Source organism: Pipra filicauda, unplaced genomic scaffold (genome assembly GCF_003945595.2).
Source record: "Pipra filicauda isolate LSUMZ 115617 unplaced genomic scaffold, ASM394559v2 scaffold61_size3293851_pilon, whole genome shotgun sequence".
Classification (NCBI taxonomy): Eukaryota; Metazoa; Chordata; class Aves; order Passeriformes; family Pipridae; genus Pipra; species Pipra filicauda.
The window spans coordinates 2256711-2274889 of record NW_024104776.1 but is presented as its reverse complement, the minus strand read 5'-3'; the positions used below and the strand labels follow the sequence as shown (position 1 = coordinate 2274889).

At 35.3% G+C, this 18179-nt stretch overlaps 1 protein-coding gene across 1 annotated transcript in view; it reads left to right on the top strand.

Annotated features, from left to right (window-relative positions):
• The window catches only part of CCDC102B (coiled-coil domain containing 102B), a 129565-nt gene that overhangs the window by 16518 nt on the left and 94868 nt on the right, over positions 1–18179 (top strand). The window contains 2 exon segments of the mRNA XM_027723124.2: positions 13837–13971; positions 13973–14053. Coding sequence (XP_027578925.2) covers positions 13837–13971; positions 13973–14053 — 216 coding nt within the window.

The window sequence follows — 18179 nt, the reverse complement described above, 5'->3', positions numbered from 1 at the left end:
ACTTTTTTTGAAACATCAGCCAAAATGTCTGGAATTGAACCCTTAAGCACACAGTGAGCAGTCTTTCATTTCCCCCTTCCCCCCACCTCCACCCATTATAAAACTAAGATGTCACTGAGGCAAATTAAGGGATGAAAGTTCATGGTTTGCTTCAGATCATTTTGTTTAAGAATGCTCCAAACCAGCTGCCTGTTGAGATTTCAAATTAAATTAGGAAAAATAATTGCTGTAATCCCTCTGTCTAAAACAATCTTTGCCATTTACCTAGGTTTTTTAACACAGTTTGTTTAATCTATTACCACTGTCACCTCTGCTGTGTTCTGTCATAATCCAATCAACTGCAAGAAAAGCATGCTACTGTTTGTAAAGCAAACAAAGCAAACCCTTCGGTGTAAATGTCAAGAGCTCTAGCTTCCCCTTGCTTGGTAGCGAAACAGAAATATTAAGGTATGATTTTTTATTTATTTATTTATTTTAAATAAATTGATTTGAGCTACATTTCTTAGACCAGTTGATTGTTAGGCAGTATGGGAATTTTTATTTGTTCATTTCATGTATTAAAAATTCAACCTCTCCATGTGTAGTAGCAAAAGCGACGAGGCATTTGTTAGCACATTGGAATTCTCATTCACCACATGAGTGATGGCTTGTCAAGTTTTGAGAGTTTTGGTTGATGTGTGTCTCTTATAAATTTCAAGCAGTATTCTTCAAGGGATTAGCTGAAATGTGAATTCTTTCCTTGACTGAGATTAGATAACATTTTAAATTCACCTAAACCATTGTATAATGTTCATTTAGATTAAACTTGATTGGAACTCTAATTACGAAGTTCATCTCTAGGCAAAAAAGGAAATGCGGTTTGAGAAGTAATATTAATCCCATCTCAAATATCACTTGCATTTAAGAATATAGCAAATGGGCATATGGTACGTGCCATTTTTATGTAAGGTCATACTTATCTAGGCACCAATATTTTGCTAAACATAACAAAAAAATGATAATTTGAAGAGCTTGCAGTAGGGGGGACGTTGCAAAAAGATGCCCAGTGCATTCAGATGAGTTTAGATTCAGTCTCTCTGTAACTACAGGAAGCACAGAAAGCACTTCAATCTGAGTGTTTTTGTCTTTACCTTTATTAATAAAACAACCTTCAAGTCAAAGGCTACTTAAAGGTTGCCTAATATTAAGGTTATGAGCAAATAGTTGTTGAATTAAGTTGGAACCAATGCTTTAACATTTTTTTTCTGCAATCGGGAATTAATCAGAGTTGCTCTCTTCAGATTTGTACAAGGAGAAATGAAAAGTATTTGACTTACGAGCAATATCAAGGAACTGGGAAATTTTTGGAAGTGGTTAGTATGAAGAAGTAGGCTAGAATAGAACCCAAATAGAAAGCTGATATTAGATGGTCTGAAAGACCACAGGAAAAGGGGACTTTCTTAAGCCATATAGTATATTTGCAGAGTCAAATTACTGAAGTAAGCTAGCGAAGCATCTTTTTGGGGCAGCTGGGCAAGTGACCTTTGATGTAGACGTTGGTGCATTTTATAGCATGAACATTTGTTAGAGTTTGGACCTGGCTCCCTGCCAAGTCCCTGAGACTATAGCAAAAACCTCCCACTCCCTTCTCCTTTGGGCAAAGGAAAAACTATAGAAACTGAAAAAAACCCAAACCCAACTGAATTATATCTATATATATATATTTTTACATATATCATGGTTATATACAGTTAAAATACTGTGTACATATAAAAAGGAATCCCAAACACCCCACAAAGGGAAAGGAAAAGGGACAAAAAGGAAACCAAAACAGATATGCACAATCGAAATCCGGGAACAATCAATAAAGAACTAGAAAAGAAAACCTTACTACTCTCCTTGAGACAGTAGAATCACACCAAACGACCGCCCGCACCCTCCACCTCCCAAGGCCTCCGAGGCCCCACTGGGCCTCACTCCCCCACATGAGCAGGACTGACAGCAGAGAACCTGTGCCTTCAGATCCACCAGAAGGGAACAGGGAAGAGGCTTCTCTCTCCTTCTTATTTATACCCTGGCGTACATAAAAATCGTATGGAATACCGGGAACATGGCCTCTTCCTTGGTTACAAACTAGTCACCAAGGAAGGCCTAGACTAAAACTACCACAGCATTGCTTTTAAAATATGGCAAAGCCACAGAAGTAGGAGGGCAATATATCTGAACAGCTTCTAAAATAGGAAACGTAGAGCAGGCAAGGTTGTGAGTTATGCTGACAGAAATTCTGGAGATGTAGTTAGTTGCCCCAGCCTGAGGCAGAATTTTGGGGTAGGGTTAAGCAAAAGAGAAAGCTTAGAAGTGTTGTTGGAATGGGGCTAGAATCAGGGGAGCGGGAGTCCAAGGAAAGTTAGGAAAACCAAGAGATCTGTACTGTGAGGGCCTTTATGGTGTTAGCCAGAGGTGAGGTTCTTAGTCCCAGACAGAGCTGGAAAATCCTGTTGCTTATATTGTAGTATAGTTATAAGGTCTGCATAAAATTATCTATGTATATATGCATTGGGTATATATAAAATGAGAGAATATGAGTATTTTTTCCCAAAAAACAGTAAAAATTTTAAACAAAAAATTACTTGATGGACCATTTATTATTGGTAATTTAATTATAATTAATTTTTTTCAGTAAGTAAATAGCTCGCACTTATCACATTCATCTTATGGGGGAAGAGAGGAAATTTTCAGGATGTTTCCCAGCATCTTGATAGACAAGATATTTGTAACTTTTAAGTAGCTTTAAAAAAAAAAATTATTATGGCAAATTTTTCAAAATGTAGGAGGAATAGTTATAGATTTCATACCTTTTTTTCTAATCTAGAAATCTTGTGGGGCCATTTGTTCTGAGATTCAGCAAACAGCAAATCTTGCTCTGGCAATTCGCACCAGCAGATGGATGTCCCCATTCCCCACAGTAGGGAGTTTTCTGTTGCTATTATTCACCACTTCCTCCTAATGATCCTGAGTGGCTCAGCCTCATTCACCAGAGAGACTTCTCATCCACTGTAAGGGCAGTGAACCTGTTCTGAAGGTACAAGTTATCAGGTGGGACATAAACCTAGTGCAAAAAGCCACCAGTTTCCAATCTTCATCATGAGAGTTTCCACTTTACAAATTCATAAGTATAGGTTCTTCCTGCTGCTCCCCTAAAGCTGATGGTTCAGACTCTTGAAGCTGCAAGATCTCAGAGATCTAGTCCATCTGTTTCTCATCCTTTCTGATTCTGTGCAGTTTGGTGGCCCCTTCCCATATGTCTTTCACAAGGAAGGAGAGCCCCTTGACAGCTACACATCTCCTGCAGGGTATGAGTGAGAGGCTCAAGAGGCTCAAGGGACTCCCTGCAGCCTGACACTTTCTGTGTCCTTCTGAAGCTTTCTGGTAATGAAGGAGCAGTTACTTCAGTCATTCTTTATGTGACAGCAGCAGAAACCCACAAGTACCTTATGGGGTTCCCATGAGTTCCTCAGTGATCTCTGAGAAAATGCCCAGAAAGTCAAGAAGAGACTTAAATCTTTCAACTTCACCTTGGAGAATGTACTCACAGTGTTTATTTCATCTACTTAGAAATTCAGTCAATATCAATAATAATGACAAAACTGAGGAATGGTTCTTACTCAAATATTTTATTTTGAGGTATGCAAATATATGGCCTGCTACCTTTTTGGCAATATGGGAGCTCCCCAACCAGAAATGGTGATAAAATATTGATATATTAGCAAATATCAGAGAAAGCTGCATCAAGAATGGAAACTGAAATGAGGCTGATATTCTGTTCTATTTTGAAAGGTACGAGAAGATGGTCATGTTTAGTTTTTATTATTTTTATTGTTTTCTTAATTAAATTTGCATATAGAAGATACGTTAGTGCTCATAATAATCAAGTGTATGTTTTGTTGTGACCAGGGAATCCTTTTTTTTCTGTGTTTCTCTCAGCTGAAACACACTTTACTCATAACAACACTTACAGGTATTTGCGTGGACTAGTGATGTATGAAGTTTGCATCTTGAAATACAGATTGATAGTGTTCTGAAAGATAATAAGGTATCTAGTTCATTTTTCATATGCATTAGTAATTTGGTTGATCAGGACACACAGAAAAGATTGATATATTACCTGACTATAAAAATGAATAAAGCATTTATGCATTTTTTTAAGCCATATGTGAGAGCTCTGCAGTTTCCAAGACAGCCTACAAATGGTTTAGCATTTGGATTATATCTCAGTAGAACTGTTTTCTTATGTAAGAACACTTCGTTCTTCAGTATTCTTGTCTGGAAAAATCCTTATTGCTATGTAGCTCTCAAAATACATGTCATCAACCCTTTTCCCTGGATAAACTCTAAACACTAAAATAAACTACATGAGATGTATGACTTTTTCCACATAGTGTGAATGTGAATATTAATTTCAGAATTTCAATAATGTCTTGTATCAGATTGCTATATAAATATATATATATATGTAAGTATATCTCAAAACAAAAAAATTGAATGGAAACCTATATTGTTTGGTAGTCTTTTTGTTTGTTGTTTTGCTTTTTAATTTAATATATGATTGATATCTCCTTTCAATACCATTTGGTCTGCTGGAAAACTGATTTTCATATTGATTTAGGGTTAAGTATTCAGGTGCTTGTATAATTCTTTTTTGATCTGTAGCTTCTGATTATGTACACTAATGAATTGACAGCACCACTACATAAAGCTTATTTATGTGAGAAAAAAGTTATATTACTTTTGTATTTAAAAAACAATTTCTGTTACTACTACACTGTGTTGCATACAGTTTATTCCTATACTGAGCACCAGCTACTAGAGAAAGAATAAATAGATGCTATTGCTAAACAGATACTACTTGCTAAAAAGGAGTAATATATTTCAGGATCCTAATTTCAGACTCTTACAAGTAGGGCTGTAGAGTCAAGGACCAAAGCATTACAGGGCTACTATGTCTTGGAGAGATTGTAGATACTTTTCAGGGGATCTAGTTTTGTTAAGGCTCATTGAGATGAGTTTAGTCGCAAAATGAAATATACTTGTAAGAAGCCTCTTAACCACTAATTGTAATTATCAAACAGTGCAGTGTATTGCCTGTGTAAAACGTATTTTCAGTTTCTTATAGGAGCACCTTTCAGTCAGTCTGGTTCCCACCAGGTTTTGTGCACCGACAGTTATTGTTCTTGTAGACTGTTTTTGGCCTAAAGATAGTAAAAGTGCAGACTTCTTTCTCCTGCAGGTGTAATTAAGGAAGATTTTTTGTCTTTTAATTTTATTTGATGGATGTAGATTTCAGAAGGAAAGCAACTACTTCCCTTCAGTTTTAAATCCTAATTGTCAGCCAGGTCACAGTTTACCTGGTAGATTAACTGTTCTCTCTCCATCAACAGTAGAATCTATTTTGGGGGCCAATGGGAATACAGATTTTTTTATTTATTTTATGTTATACTAAAGCAGAGGAAATCTGAGACAGTGAGGCTCTAAGAAAGTTCCTGTAAATATGAAAACAGACATTATGTGGGAGAAGAGATAGCTAAAACAGCACAAGATTTATCAGACAAAAATAATCATGCTCTTATCTTCCAACTCAGAATATTCTGTGATTTATTTTTAAATATTCATTCAAATATTCCCATTTTTCTGGCATGCCTACAGGAATATCTACTTGACAGAATTGTCCTTACATCTTTTGACTATCATATATTTTTTTGACTATCAGATTTTTTTTTTATCTTCATTCTAACAGTCCTTTCTAGTTCTAACTGGTTTCCAAGATAATTTTTGCAATAGCTCATAATTCATGAAAAAATGTTGAATAAATAATCAACACTTTATAACTTGGGTAGACACTGACAGTTTGGACATTCCTCTAGTGTCAATCTTCTTATGAATTACTGATCACGGTATTACTTAATTCACTAATTACAGTGGAGAAGGCTTGAGTGGGGAGGTTGGACCAGATGGCCCACTGTGGTCCCTTCTAACCTTACCCATTCTGTGATTGTGATACTGCAAGAAACTTTCAGTATTTGCTTAGTCATCTTGACTAATTTTTTCACCTGAAAAATGTAAATATCTCTTGTTTAAAATGAGATAAAACACAAAAACACTCCATAACTTTAAAGTAAAAATGAATGCATGATGTGCCCATAATCTCTTTACTGATCTCAACAGTTTAGAGAGTTAAAAGTAGTTTCTCTGAAGTTTTTAACTATTTTCAGATAATTAGTGAAAGCAGAATTTTGATCAGGTATTATGGATATTTTTTTCTGATAGTCATTGACAGAAAATGTGATTTCCTTGAATGCATAGTAGATTCTCCTGAACCTGGGGGTGTTAATTTTAATGAAATACATAGTCCATATGAAATTGAACTTACAAGAAACTGATAAAAAGCTATGCCAGAATCTACATGGAAAGAAAGATCTCTGAGATCAAGGGTAGTTTTCCCCACCTTGTTCCCAGCATTTTCCAATTTTTGAACTTATTTATGCCTCTCCGCATATATTATTCACAATTGTTGTAAAATTTCAGGTTTAAAGTTTTTTATGTATCTATGGACAACTTATATTCCTTCATAAATCACTTCTGGTAAATTAGTCATACACACAAAAGAGTCTTCTCTGTGTGCAGATGGGGGAAAGGAAAATAAGCGCTGGTAAATCAGCCACTTTTCTTTTAGTGTCAACACAGTACAATGATATCAGCTTGCAGCAGAGTTAAGCAACTGAGTAACACCAGAAGGAAGAAATATTTGATTACTAAACATCCTGGTGCTCAGCATTGTTATGAATATAAGCATTCATTAAAAAAAGTTCAATTTATTGCAGGAATTGGTGTCTCAAGATATTGTCAGGCACATAAACATTTATCATACTTTCAATATAGTTTCTGGTGGGCTAAATGGTGTTCTTGGCAGACTTGCTCACAGTAAGAGAAAAAGCAGAGTAAATTTTTTTTTCCCTATATTGAATATTGAAGTACTTGTCAAACAAAAATGTAGCCAACATTTGTCTTCCCTTTCCTGTGGAAGGACTGCTATGGATTCTGGTAATCTTTGATTGCACCTTTTAGATGAAGAAGGAAAAGAATTCTAGAAAATGTCAGATATACTTTAAATAGTCACTGCAAAACTACCCAGTGCCACACATGCTAAGTAATAATTTGCTGGCCAGCAAACATCACAGCTGCATACAGCAGTGCAGGTTTTGGAAGCAGGAAAGCTGATGGTTTCCTTTCAGACTTTAGGAGCTTTTGCAGTTTTTATCATGTTCTTACAGACTTCTAGCAAAAGAAATCTCAAAACAAACAAAATAAATATAATTTAAAAAAAAAAAAAAGGCAAAAAACCCCAAAACACAGCCATCCCATATCCCAACAAAATACAGGTTACTTTGCAAGTAATGAAGATTCCTGTCTGAGTTGCAGAAAAGGAAAATGTACTTCTTGTGTTGAATTTTTTGACTAACTGTGGGGGAAAAGATCCATAAGAATCAAATTCACTAATTTCTTAATGAAGCTTTATAGTTATTTCAGTAAGTTTTCTTTATTAGGAGGGTGACATGATCCTTAATTCATAATCAACTTGTGGCTTATTAAATTTTCAGTTCAATATCTGCCTTGCTTAAAACGTGTAGAATAATTTGTAGCATTAGGTAAATGGAAATTACTTCCATGCACAAAACAGTGAGGATATTAAGAATCTTGAAAAAGTGTATTCATTCATCCTGCTCTGAAATATGAAAAAGACTGCACAGTCATTTAAAGCACAAAAAAAGCATATTGATTTTAAATCATCATTTTTGATCTGTGCAAACTGAAACAGATATTTTAGGTCTGCAACTGAGTGAGTCTGCCAGAGTTTTCTAATCATTAGTTTAAACAGGAATTCTTGTCTCTCTGGGTCACAAATCCATAGACTTGCCTGTAGATTCCTACTATAAAGACAGATAGCCTTAGAACTTAATATTTTGGTGTGGTAGTGTAAGGTTCAGATTGTAAATAAATAAATCAATAAAACTCTACTAGTTTTAGTCAATTTGGCTGTGGCAGATGCCTTCCATGAAATGTGAAGTATCTTGTATAGACAACTTTTATTTAAGATGTTGCAGAATCTTTCTCAGAAAATGCTGTTGGCAAAAAATGGCAGTTTTGTAGAAGAAAAATTTTTACAGGGTTGAATTGTCTTTTTCCAGTTGAATTGTCTTTTTTTTTCTGATATCACTACCAGTCAGATCAGATCAAAATGATAGGTTTTTTTAACCATAATGCTTGTGCTCTGTCCAGTTCTATTTTAAGTATTTTTTTTTATAAAGCTGAGGATCATAACTCTCTAAATACATTTTCCTACCATTTCTGAACTTTTATAGGAAGCAAACAAATTTTTGTGCTAAAACAAACAAAAAAATAAATTGCTGCTGTCTTAATCTCCCTTTCTCCTGAAGGATGTGTGGAAATTCTGTTTTCTGTCTGAAATCATACTGACTATATTTCTTCTTCATCATCTTTCTTTTTGCTGTCATTACACCTTAACTGTTGCCCTCCATCCTACTCTATCTTCTCTTGACTAAGGGGAAGGAGAAAAATGTTGTTTCAATAAAAATTTTTGAGCTTCAATCACTGTTATGTTGCCTTAAACTGAACTAGGGCATTAAGATTTTCCTGCTAATGAACTGTACAAAGTAGAGTTCCTTTTTCTGTGTCTGGCTTTTTTTCAGGGTTCTGCCTTTCATGGTAGTCATAAAAGGGTGCAGGTTAGCTCTAAGATGTAATTTTCCAGTTTCAAAAGGTCAATACACTGTACTTCATTTCCACTACTCACCTTTGCAATTATTCACTTCACTGACAGTATCTTGACCTCTCTCTATACTTCCACCATTATTCGCGTCTTCCTATTAAAAGGTAAAATTCAGTGGAGAAAAGGTAAAAAATCTGTGGAGACATTTTATGGAGTGAAAATATTCACATTTGAAGGGAAAATTAAAGATCTCAAGATTTTTTTCCAATGTTGCAAATAGTTTCTTATCTTTTGCTTCGTTTATAAATTGAATTCTGAAGTTCCGCGTGAGAGCATCTAAAATAATTATTCTCTGTACAAATATGACAATGTATATTTCTGGGGGAAAAAAGCCTGAAATTCTTTTCAGTGGAGATGTGAGAGAGGTATCACTGCTGTTCAGTCAATTTGAGTTTTTAAACTGAAGTTTCAGTAATACATTTGAAAATGAAAAATAGATATTACTTTTCCAGTGAAGTATTTTTCTGTGAAAAGTAAAAGGAAAGAGTTGAATTTAAGGCAGCAATAGATTCATTTAAAGGATGTTTGTTTGTTTGTTTCTTTGTTTGTTTTTCATGTAATGAAGTACGGGAAAAAAATTAAAAATTAAAAATGCCAGGTTCCATTTAAAGTAGCACAGGGACATAGAATCAGAGACATAGAATCATTTTCAATTGAAAAACAAGCAACATTTCAAATCATGTTTCTGCAGATAAACAGATAAGCTATTTTTTTTTTTTTTTTTTGCTTCTTTTGTTTTGCCTTGTTTTAATGAGAAGAATATATTCTCAAAAATCTAGTTAACACCTAGCATTGCCTTTGGTAATAGCACTTAATCTTTCTTGAAAGATAAAACACACATTATATAAAGAACCTTCTTACAACATCTCAAAGAGGACTGAACAAACTTGGACCATAGCCCTACAAGATTTTTTACAGAAAATTACATTAAAGAGATCACAAATTATCTATTTTTGTTTGTTCTTCCTAACTTAATTCCAGACTTGTTTTTTTGCTTTACTTTAATTTCCCTACTCATTTGGAAGACTGACATGAATGACTGAGAAGTAAGGTAGATTTTATTTTTCTGACTTTATTCTGGAGTTCTTTATATGTTTGGTACACACACAGGTAGGGAGCTAAACACCACACAGGTGTTCACTCAGTCCCCTCCAGTGTGATGAGGGAGAGTCAGAAAAAAAGTAAATCTTGTGGGTCGAGATAAAGACAGTTTGATAGGACAGAAAAGGAAGAGAAATTAAAGAACATACAAAACAAGTGACGCACATAGCACCAGCTGACTGATGACCAGACTCTGAGAAGCAGTCAGCCCCTCCCAGCCAACTACCCCTATGTGTCTTTTTTTCAACATGTCATCACATAGAATAGAATATCCCTTTGGCTAGTTTGGATCAGCTGTCCCCTCCCAGCTTCTTGTGCAGTCTCGGCCTCCTTGCTGGTGGAACAGTATGAGAAGCTGAAAAGACTGACTTAGTGTAAGCACTGCTCAGCAGCAATTAAAGCATTCCTGTGTTATCAATATTATTCTCATACTAAATTCAAAACACAGCACTGTACCAGCTACTAGGAAGAAAACGAACTCTATCCCAGCTGAAATCAAGACAATTAAATATGTAAATTTATCATTATTGGACTCATAAACATCTTGAGTGAAATGAATTGAAATTTTACAGACACAGAGGTAAGTAAATTTATCTTTGACATCAGATCTTGGTTTGGTAGTCATCTTCTGCTTAATTGCCTGATGGAAATTCAGCCTTGGATGGTTTAGTGATTTCTCTCTATTTGAATTCTGCCAAAAATGAATTTGTATTGATTAGTGTCAACACTGGGAAAAGGTGATCTTTCAGGCTTACAATTTTAGCTCTGTATTTTGGCAGATGCTTTGCAAGAACACAGGGTTTCTCATGTCCCAGAACTTTCATGGATACTTGTAAGACATTATGTCTGCATATTTATTTAGGAAAAAATATAAGATTTGTGATCGTAGTCCAATAGACAGTATTTGAACAACTATAAACCTACATAATTTTGGTAGGGAAGAAACAATATTTGGTGCCTAACAGAGGTATGTGACTCCTTCATTTCCAGTTATTGTACAGAAATTCAGTGATCAGAGTTTAAAGACCTGATTGGGAACGTGTGAACGTCAAACAACGTTGTATGCATTGGAGTTAACACCTTGTAGTCTATCACCAGCTGCTACACCATGCCAAAAGAAAAACCAAGCCCAAAAGCAATGCTACAAAATTATCTTTCCCTAATTCCCTGCTTAGAATCACAGTATCACAGAATATTGTGAGTTACAAGGGACCCACAAAGATCATTGAGTCCAGCTGTTAAGTGAACGGCCCATACAGGGATCAAACCCATGACCTTGGTGTTATTAGCATCATGCTGTAACCAACTGAGTTAATATCACAGTTTAATCCAAGAATAGATGTTTATCATATTCTAAAGAATTTAACTTGGTAAATAACCTATAAAACTTATGAAGTAGCATGAATCTAAAATACATAGACCTCTCACTCTGTTGCATTTTAATCAGGTGGACCAGACCCCAAAACTAGTAGTTTTGTAGCTGCATTAGGTCTTTTCATACAAAAACAAATACATAATGCAAAGAAAACTACCGAATACTGTAATTGTTTAAAAAGTTAAATTAGTTCCCAGTTATTTGGCCAATATGATACAGAATATGAAAGCAATGTATTATTTTCTTTCTATCTTGTTGTTTTCCTTAAACTTAGATCAAAAGCTTTAAGAACTGCTTCAGATTTATCTCCAAATACTACCATCCAACAGTGTATCATGATGTTAAGACTCGCCAAGGTTTTAGGAATACTATTGGGGTGCGGGGGAAGAGTTGTACACGTGTTGTTGTTTTGTTTGTTAAGGGGAGCACATAATCCATGATGAGAAGGAACAGCCTGTGGAAATATCTATTGCTGATAGAATAAAATGCCTTTAAACATAATCCATTCACTTTTTAAGTCTTTGAAAATTTAGTTTTCTGAGCGAAGTAGCTGGTAGTTAGAATCATAGAATCTCTCAATTGGAAGTGACCAATAAGAATCATTGAGTCCAACTACCTGCTACTTGAAGGACTACCTAAAGTAAATCATGTGACTAGGAGCATTGTCTAGACACTCCTTGAACTCTGGTAGGTTTGGTACTGTGACCACTTTCCTGGGGAACTTTTTCCAGTTACCAACCACCCTCTCAGTGAAGAACCTTTTCCTAATGTCCAACCTGAACTTTCCCTGATGTCACCTCATGCCATTTTGAGTTCTTATCATGGGTCACCAGAGAGAGAAGATCAGCACCTCCCTTAAGGATGTTGTAGGCTATGATGAGGTCACCCCTCATCTTTCTTTTCTCCCAGCTAAACAAACCAAGTATCCTCAGCCACTCCTCAAAAGTGTTGCCATCATGACCTTCCAACATTTGGTCATTCTCCTCTGGACCCAATCTAATAGTCCAACGACCTTATATTGTAGTAGCCAAAACTGCACACAGTGCTCGAGGCAAGGCTGCACCAGCACAGAGTAGAGTAGAATAATCTCTTTTACTGTCCTCTAAGAACCTGTAGGAACCTCTTTAACTTTACAGAGTTTCTAATTGTTTTTATTTACTCAGAAGTAAGGTGGTAACAGACAAGTTTGCAATTTGATTCAGCTAGATAATCACTGTTACTATTCACAAGGTCTAAATTATGTTTCTCTTATTCTGTAACAACTCATTCTCTTTACCTCACATTCAGTAGCTTTTCATTGTTTGCCAGAAATTAATTTTAGAATAAAAGTAACCAATGTCTTAAAAAGTACACCTCTATGGCTCTTTCTAAAGCACAGATATTCTGTTTCTTTAATGAAGAAGTGCCTCACAATGTTATCAGTCTCTATTTTTATCAAACAATTGATTTTAGTTCTTACAAAACTGAAAAATTGTAAAATGTTCTTAAAATTCTGAGGTTTATGTATTAACATTTCTGGTTTTTTTTTCATCTCAGTTGAAAGAACTGGAACCTTTTATTTTCACAGTTTTTAATCTATCTTAATCCCTTTTAATCTATTTTAAGAACCAGTTAATAATGACTTGTTAATAATAATACTTAGCAATAACAATCTTCTGTTCAATATGTATTAGCACCTGATAAGTACCTGTTTTGTGCTATAAAAATAAATTCATTTTACCGTTTTTCTTTTGAAATCTGAGGAACATTTAATGCAACCTTGACAAAACCTCTATGTACTTGTGTCTGAAGTATAACTCAGTTCTTAAATAATTACTTTATATGACTTAGGAACATGGGTTTTTGTTGATATATTTAATTCTTCCTATATATGGATCTGATGAATGAATTCATAAAGTTATCCTAAATTAAGGTCACAGCATTGGCCATAAAAGATAATATTTCCCTTAAGCTATTAACTGCGACCACAGGAAACAGATTAGTGTGAAAATTTAAAAACCTTCTTTTCTCTAATTATGAGGTTAGCAGTATGCAATACTGAAGACATACTTTAGAACTTCTTCAGTTTAATGAATATTCATTATCATCCTTCTAAATTGTAAACAGAGTAAAACCATGCTGATTTTTCATCTTTTGGAGAATAAAAAGTGAACTTTGACAGTGTCAAGCCAAAATCAGCCTTAATGTTATTTAAAAAATTTCATTATTTTCTTTAAACTATTTATTTCATAAATAGCAGGAAAAGAATAAGATTTTGTTACCAGTTGCTATATTAAAAAAATATTTACGCTTTACTTTTGTAGAGGTACAGTTGATGAAAAACTGACTGTCTTTGTTATTTTCTCTTCAAATTCAGATATTTAACTTTATGACATGTGGAAGACTTACAGTTTGGACTGATTTCTAAGACACTGACCTTACTTTGAGGTGAAGCCATTAGCCTCACTCAGTGAAGAACAAGAATTTTTAATTATGTTATTCCTCTTTCTTTTTTTCCTTTTTTGGTTATTCCTCCTCCCATTCCAACCCTTCCCAGCTGGAAAGAATGCAGTGGGAGAATACCTCTGAATGGGGAAAGAGAGAACGACCTGAAGCAGAAAAACACAGTTTAGAAGAAGAGACTAGAAAACTGAAATTACAGGTAAAATAAATAGAGGGACATCTGGAGATGAAAAAATAAACCAGCAAAAACTAAACTGAGTTGTGATCATAAACACACACAAAATAAGCTGTTGGTTAAAAATAAGGTACGTGTAATACTTTGATTTTCTGGGGAGAACTCGCTCCCAAAATTACTGTTTCACAATGTTCAAATGTGTCCCTAAAACAAGGATTATACAAGACAGAACAACCCATTCTCAGACCTGGAAAATTGGAACTCAGTGACTTGGAACTTCCATAGGGTACAGAAACAGAATTAAATATCTTTTCTTTTCTAAAAGGAGCAGGGAGACATGACAAGTCTAACAAGACCAGGAAACAAAAGTGAAGACTAGGAAGAACAGAAGAGATTAAGTAAACTTTGGTAGCTACAGAGTCCTGATAAAGGTCAAAGCAAAAAAAACCTATTAGACAAAACATTTCTCTGTCTTATTTAACATTGAAATACTTCTTAGGGGAGGGAGAACAGAAGGAACAGTCTTACTGCTTTTTTCCATATTCCTCTAAAGATCTGTTCACTTTTAAACCTTATTGTACTGCTAAAAATGATGTGATAAATTATTCCAAGACTCTTAGCTGAGCATATTTCCTTTATTTTATGCTTTTCTATGCCAATAGCTAAGTAGTAATCCAGAAGACTCCTACTTTCATTAACACTCTGAAAGCTGTGTAAGAGAAAGCAAAAAAAACCAAAAACCACCAACCAATCAGCAAGTGTGCATACGTTCGAGTTGGGCGGTGAGAAACAGTAACATTTTTTTAACTTGCCTAAATAACAAATCATTTAATCTAATTTATGTGCATTTATTGTTGAATAATTGATTCTGAGTAACTAGATTTAGGGTTTAGTTACAATAGATAACTCCTCTTGGGAAAGACTGAGATCTCTACTTGATGTCTGCTTTTAAATGTAATTTTATGATTTTTCTATATTTCTGTGGTGGGTAAGGAACAGCAAATTGAAGTTCATTCATATAGCATACCTTTCTAAAACATCTCACATAGCACCAGGTATGGACTTTTCGTTACTAGTATTTATTTTATCATAACATATCATACATATCAGAAAACATCATAACATACCACATCAGCATTTTCTTGATTTCTGTGTAATGCAAGTTATTTGACGTTGAAGATATGTCCAGAAAGATGTTCACCTGCTAAGGCATGCTACTGTTTCTCAAATATCTTATATGACTGTGCTAGTTTATTTATTTGTTTGTTTTTTTTTAAAAACAGTTGCTTGCATAGACTATTAGACATCCGTGAGCAACTCTATTAGTATCAGCACTATCTGTCAGTATCATACCTCTATATTTGATTTACAAGAAATGCAAAACATGGAATCACAGAATAAGCCGGACTGGAATGGACCTCAGGAGATATTCAGTGCTACTTCCTGCTCCAAGCATGGTCAACTCTGAAGTCAGAATTGGTTACTCATGGTTTTGTCCAGTGAGGTCTCAAAAACCTCCAGGACTGCACAACCTCTCTGGGTATCATGTTTATGATGGGCTGACCCCAGCTGGCAGTTAAGCATCCACCCAGCCCTCATTCACTCTGCAGCAGTGAGGTGCAGGGCAGAATTGGAAGGGCAAAATTGACAAAAAAACTTGTGGATTGAGATAAGGAGAGATTAATAGTTGGTGAAGGGGAGTGAGGAAAAGCAAAAAAAGAAAAAAAAAAGGGATGCAAAAGTAATCACACACCACCAGCAGACTGACTGCCTAGCCAGTCTCTAAGCAACAGTTACTTTGGAAAAACCATAACCCCTCTGTTGTTGCAAGGGACTCTTCTACCCATGGTGAAGGACTTAGTCATTACTCAATTTCAAAAGGTTCCTGTTGGCCCCTCCTTTCAGCTTGGCAACAGAACTTTTTGATCCCGTCTACAGGCAAGGATATTGCCTCTGCCTGCCCAGCCTCAGAGGGAGATAACAAGACCTTTATGCAATTCTCCATTTTGGGCTGAGAAGCATGCCCTGGGATGCATCATCACCAAGGCTGAGTGGTCTTGTAGTCTTCAGTAGTGCTGCCAGCCAGGACATCTTGCCAGGGCCTACCATAGTATCCTAAGCATACTTGCTCACTGTGTCCAGGGCTCCTGGCCTCTAGCTGCAGGGAGATCAAAAAGTATCACCATAAAACAGTTTTCTGTGACACTGAGCACCCATTGACAGCATGAGCAAAACAAAGGTCAAGAGTGTTAGAGGAAAGGACTGTGGTGAACCCTTAATGACAAAATGAACTCTTCACAACTGGAAAAAGTAAGGTAGAAACAGTCTTATGAGGAAACTACTCTAGCAATGAGTTCGTGTCCAAATCAGTCATGGCACTGGGGGCTTGGTCAGTCATATGTGGAGAAGGCAGAGATGTGTAGAGTTAGTTAGCATACTTTTTAAAGTTACTGCTGCTGTTAAATGAAAAATGGGAGTTAAGGAAGGACAGAGTTTCTTTTTCAAGGATTTCAGTATAATTTGTATCTTAGATGGAACCTCTCTATTCCTATGTAGACACATCCTGATATCACCACTGGACCTTTCTAAACTCTGAGACTGTTTCTCTCTAATTTACCCTAATACTGTAAATAACCTGAAAAGAATGGCTTTAACTTCTAATTCAGGAACCTTTTATTTCTGGGATGGTAACCTGAGCCCAAATAAAATATCACATCATATGTAGGGTTAGAAGAGTACAAAAGGATGATTTCTGTAATATGGGTTATGGTTAGGTGTTTAAGTTAGCAAAGATTGAAATTACAGATGCCTAAAGGTCTTTGTCCATACCAATCTCTATGATTATGGTTTTATTTAACAAGTAGACAAAAGAAATATACATAAGGTGTTATAGAATGAATTCCAGAGCAAAACACAGTTACCTAATGTCCTAGCTTTTCCAAAACCTGTATTTGGGAGATTATTTGGGAGATTCATTGTAGTTGCATAGAACAAAATAGTGGTATTAACCTATAAGTGGCTGATTCATACTTGTAGAAGGTATAAGCAAACAATGGCAACATTTTTTTTTTAATAACAGATTTAATAAGATCAAAAACATGGTATCAAAATACAGAAATTAAATCCTTACATCCTTTTCTAAATGATTTCAAGTTGACAATTATCTTGTTCTTTAATATCTATGTCTCCACAGAACACAGAATTTGTGCCATCTCTTGCCATTTATGCAGACTGAAGTTCTGAACCAACAGTATGTTAGTTTTAAATATTTCCAAATGCAGTTTTTGAAGGTTGATTTCAGTTGCACAAGATGAGCTGAATTGATGAAACAATTGTTATTATGCAGTTTTATTGACTGTACTTCTTGGAATGGAAAATACAGTTTGAATTAATAGCTATATTATTTGACAAATAGCATGGTGACAAATATTAAATGGATCTAACTGGTTCATCTAGGAAGGGATAAAATGAAGGAAAAAAGATCCTTGGTGGTGGTACAATTCAATACCCAAAATATGCTGTTTATGGAAAAATACTTTCTATTTCATCTGTGACTGTGACCATTAAACAAACTCATAAATTAATTTTCAGGAATAATAACTGGCTTTTTGTATTATCTCTAATGATTATGGTAAATAGCTAGTTATGAAATACTAGATTAACTGAATATGTTTTGCAGTGGACTTGTGCAGAATGCTGAACTGTGGAGCTTGTAGATGCATAGACTAATTTTTTTTCTAAGTTTAATTTCTAAATTAACTATGATAAGTTTATCTTATAGGCCTCATAGATCTTAAAATGGATTGATGAACAACATGTATTTTTAAGAGTAACCCAATTTATGTTAACATTAACTAGCAAGATATTTTTTAAATCATCAATATTTTAGATTTAAATTTTCAAAAGTAGGAAACAATTTCTTTATGTAAATTATTTGAAAAACTATCTGTGTCTGGTTTACACAGAAAGGTTTTGGTAGCAGGGGTGGCCTCTATGAGAAGAGATTCAGGAGCTGCCCCATGCCAGCCACAACTAGCTCCAACTTGTTCCAAAAGGAACCCACCACTGGCCAAAGCTGAGCCTTTGTGAGAGAAACAGTCCTGCTGACACTGAAGTCAGTGAAGGAGAAGGACGAGGAAGTGCTCTGGGCACCAGATTAGAGATTCCTCCTCAGTCCGTGGTGCAGACCATGGTGAGACAGACTGTCCCCTTGAAGCCCATGGCAGTCCATGGTATAGCAAATAGCCATAGTACAGTCCACG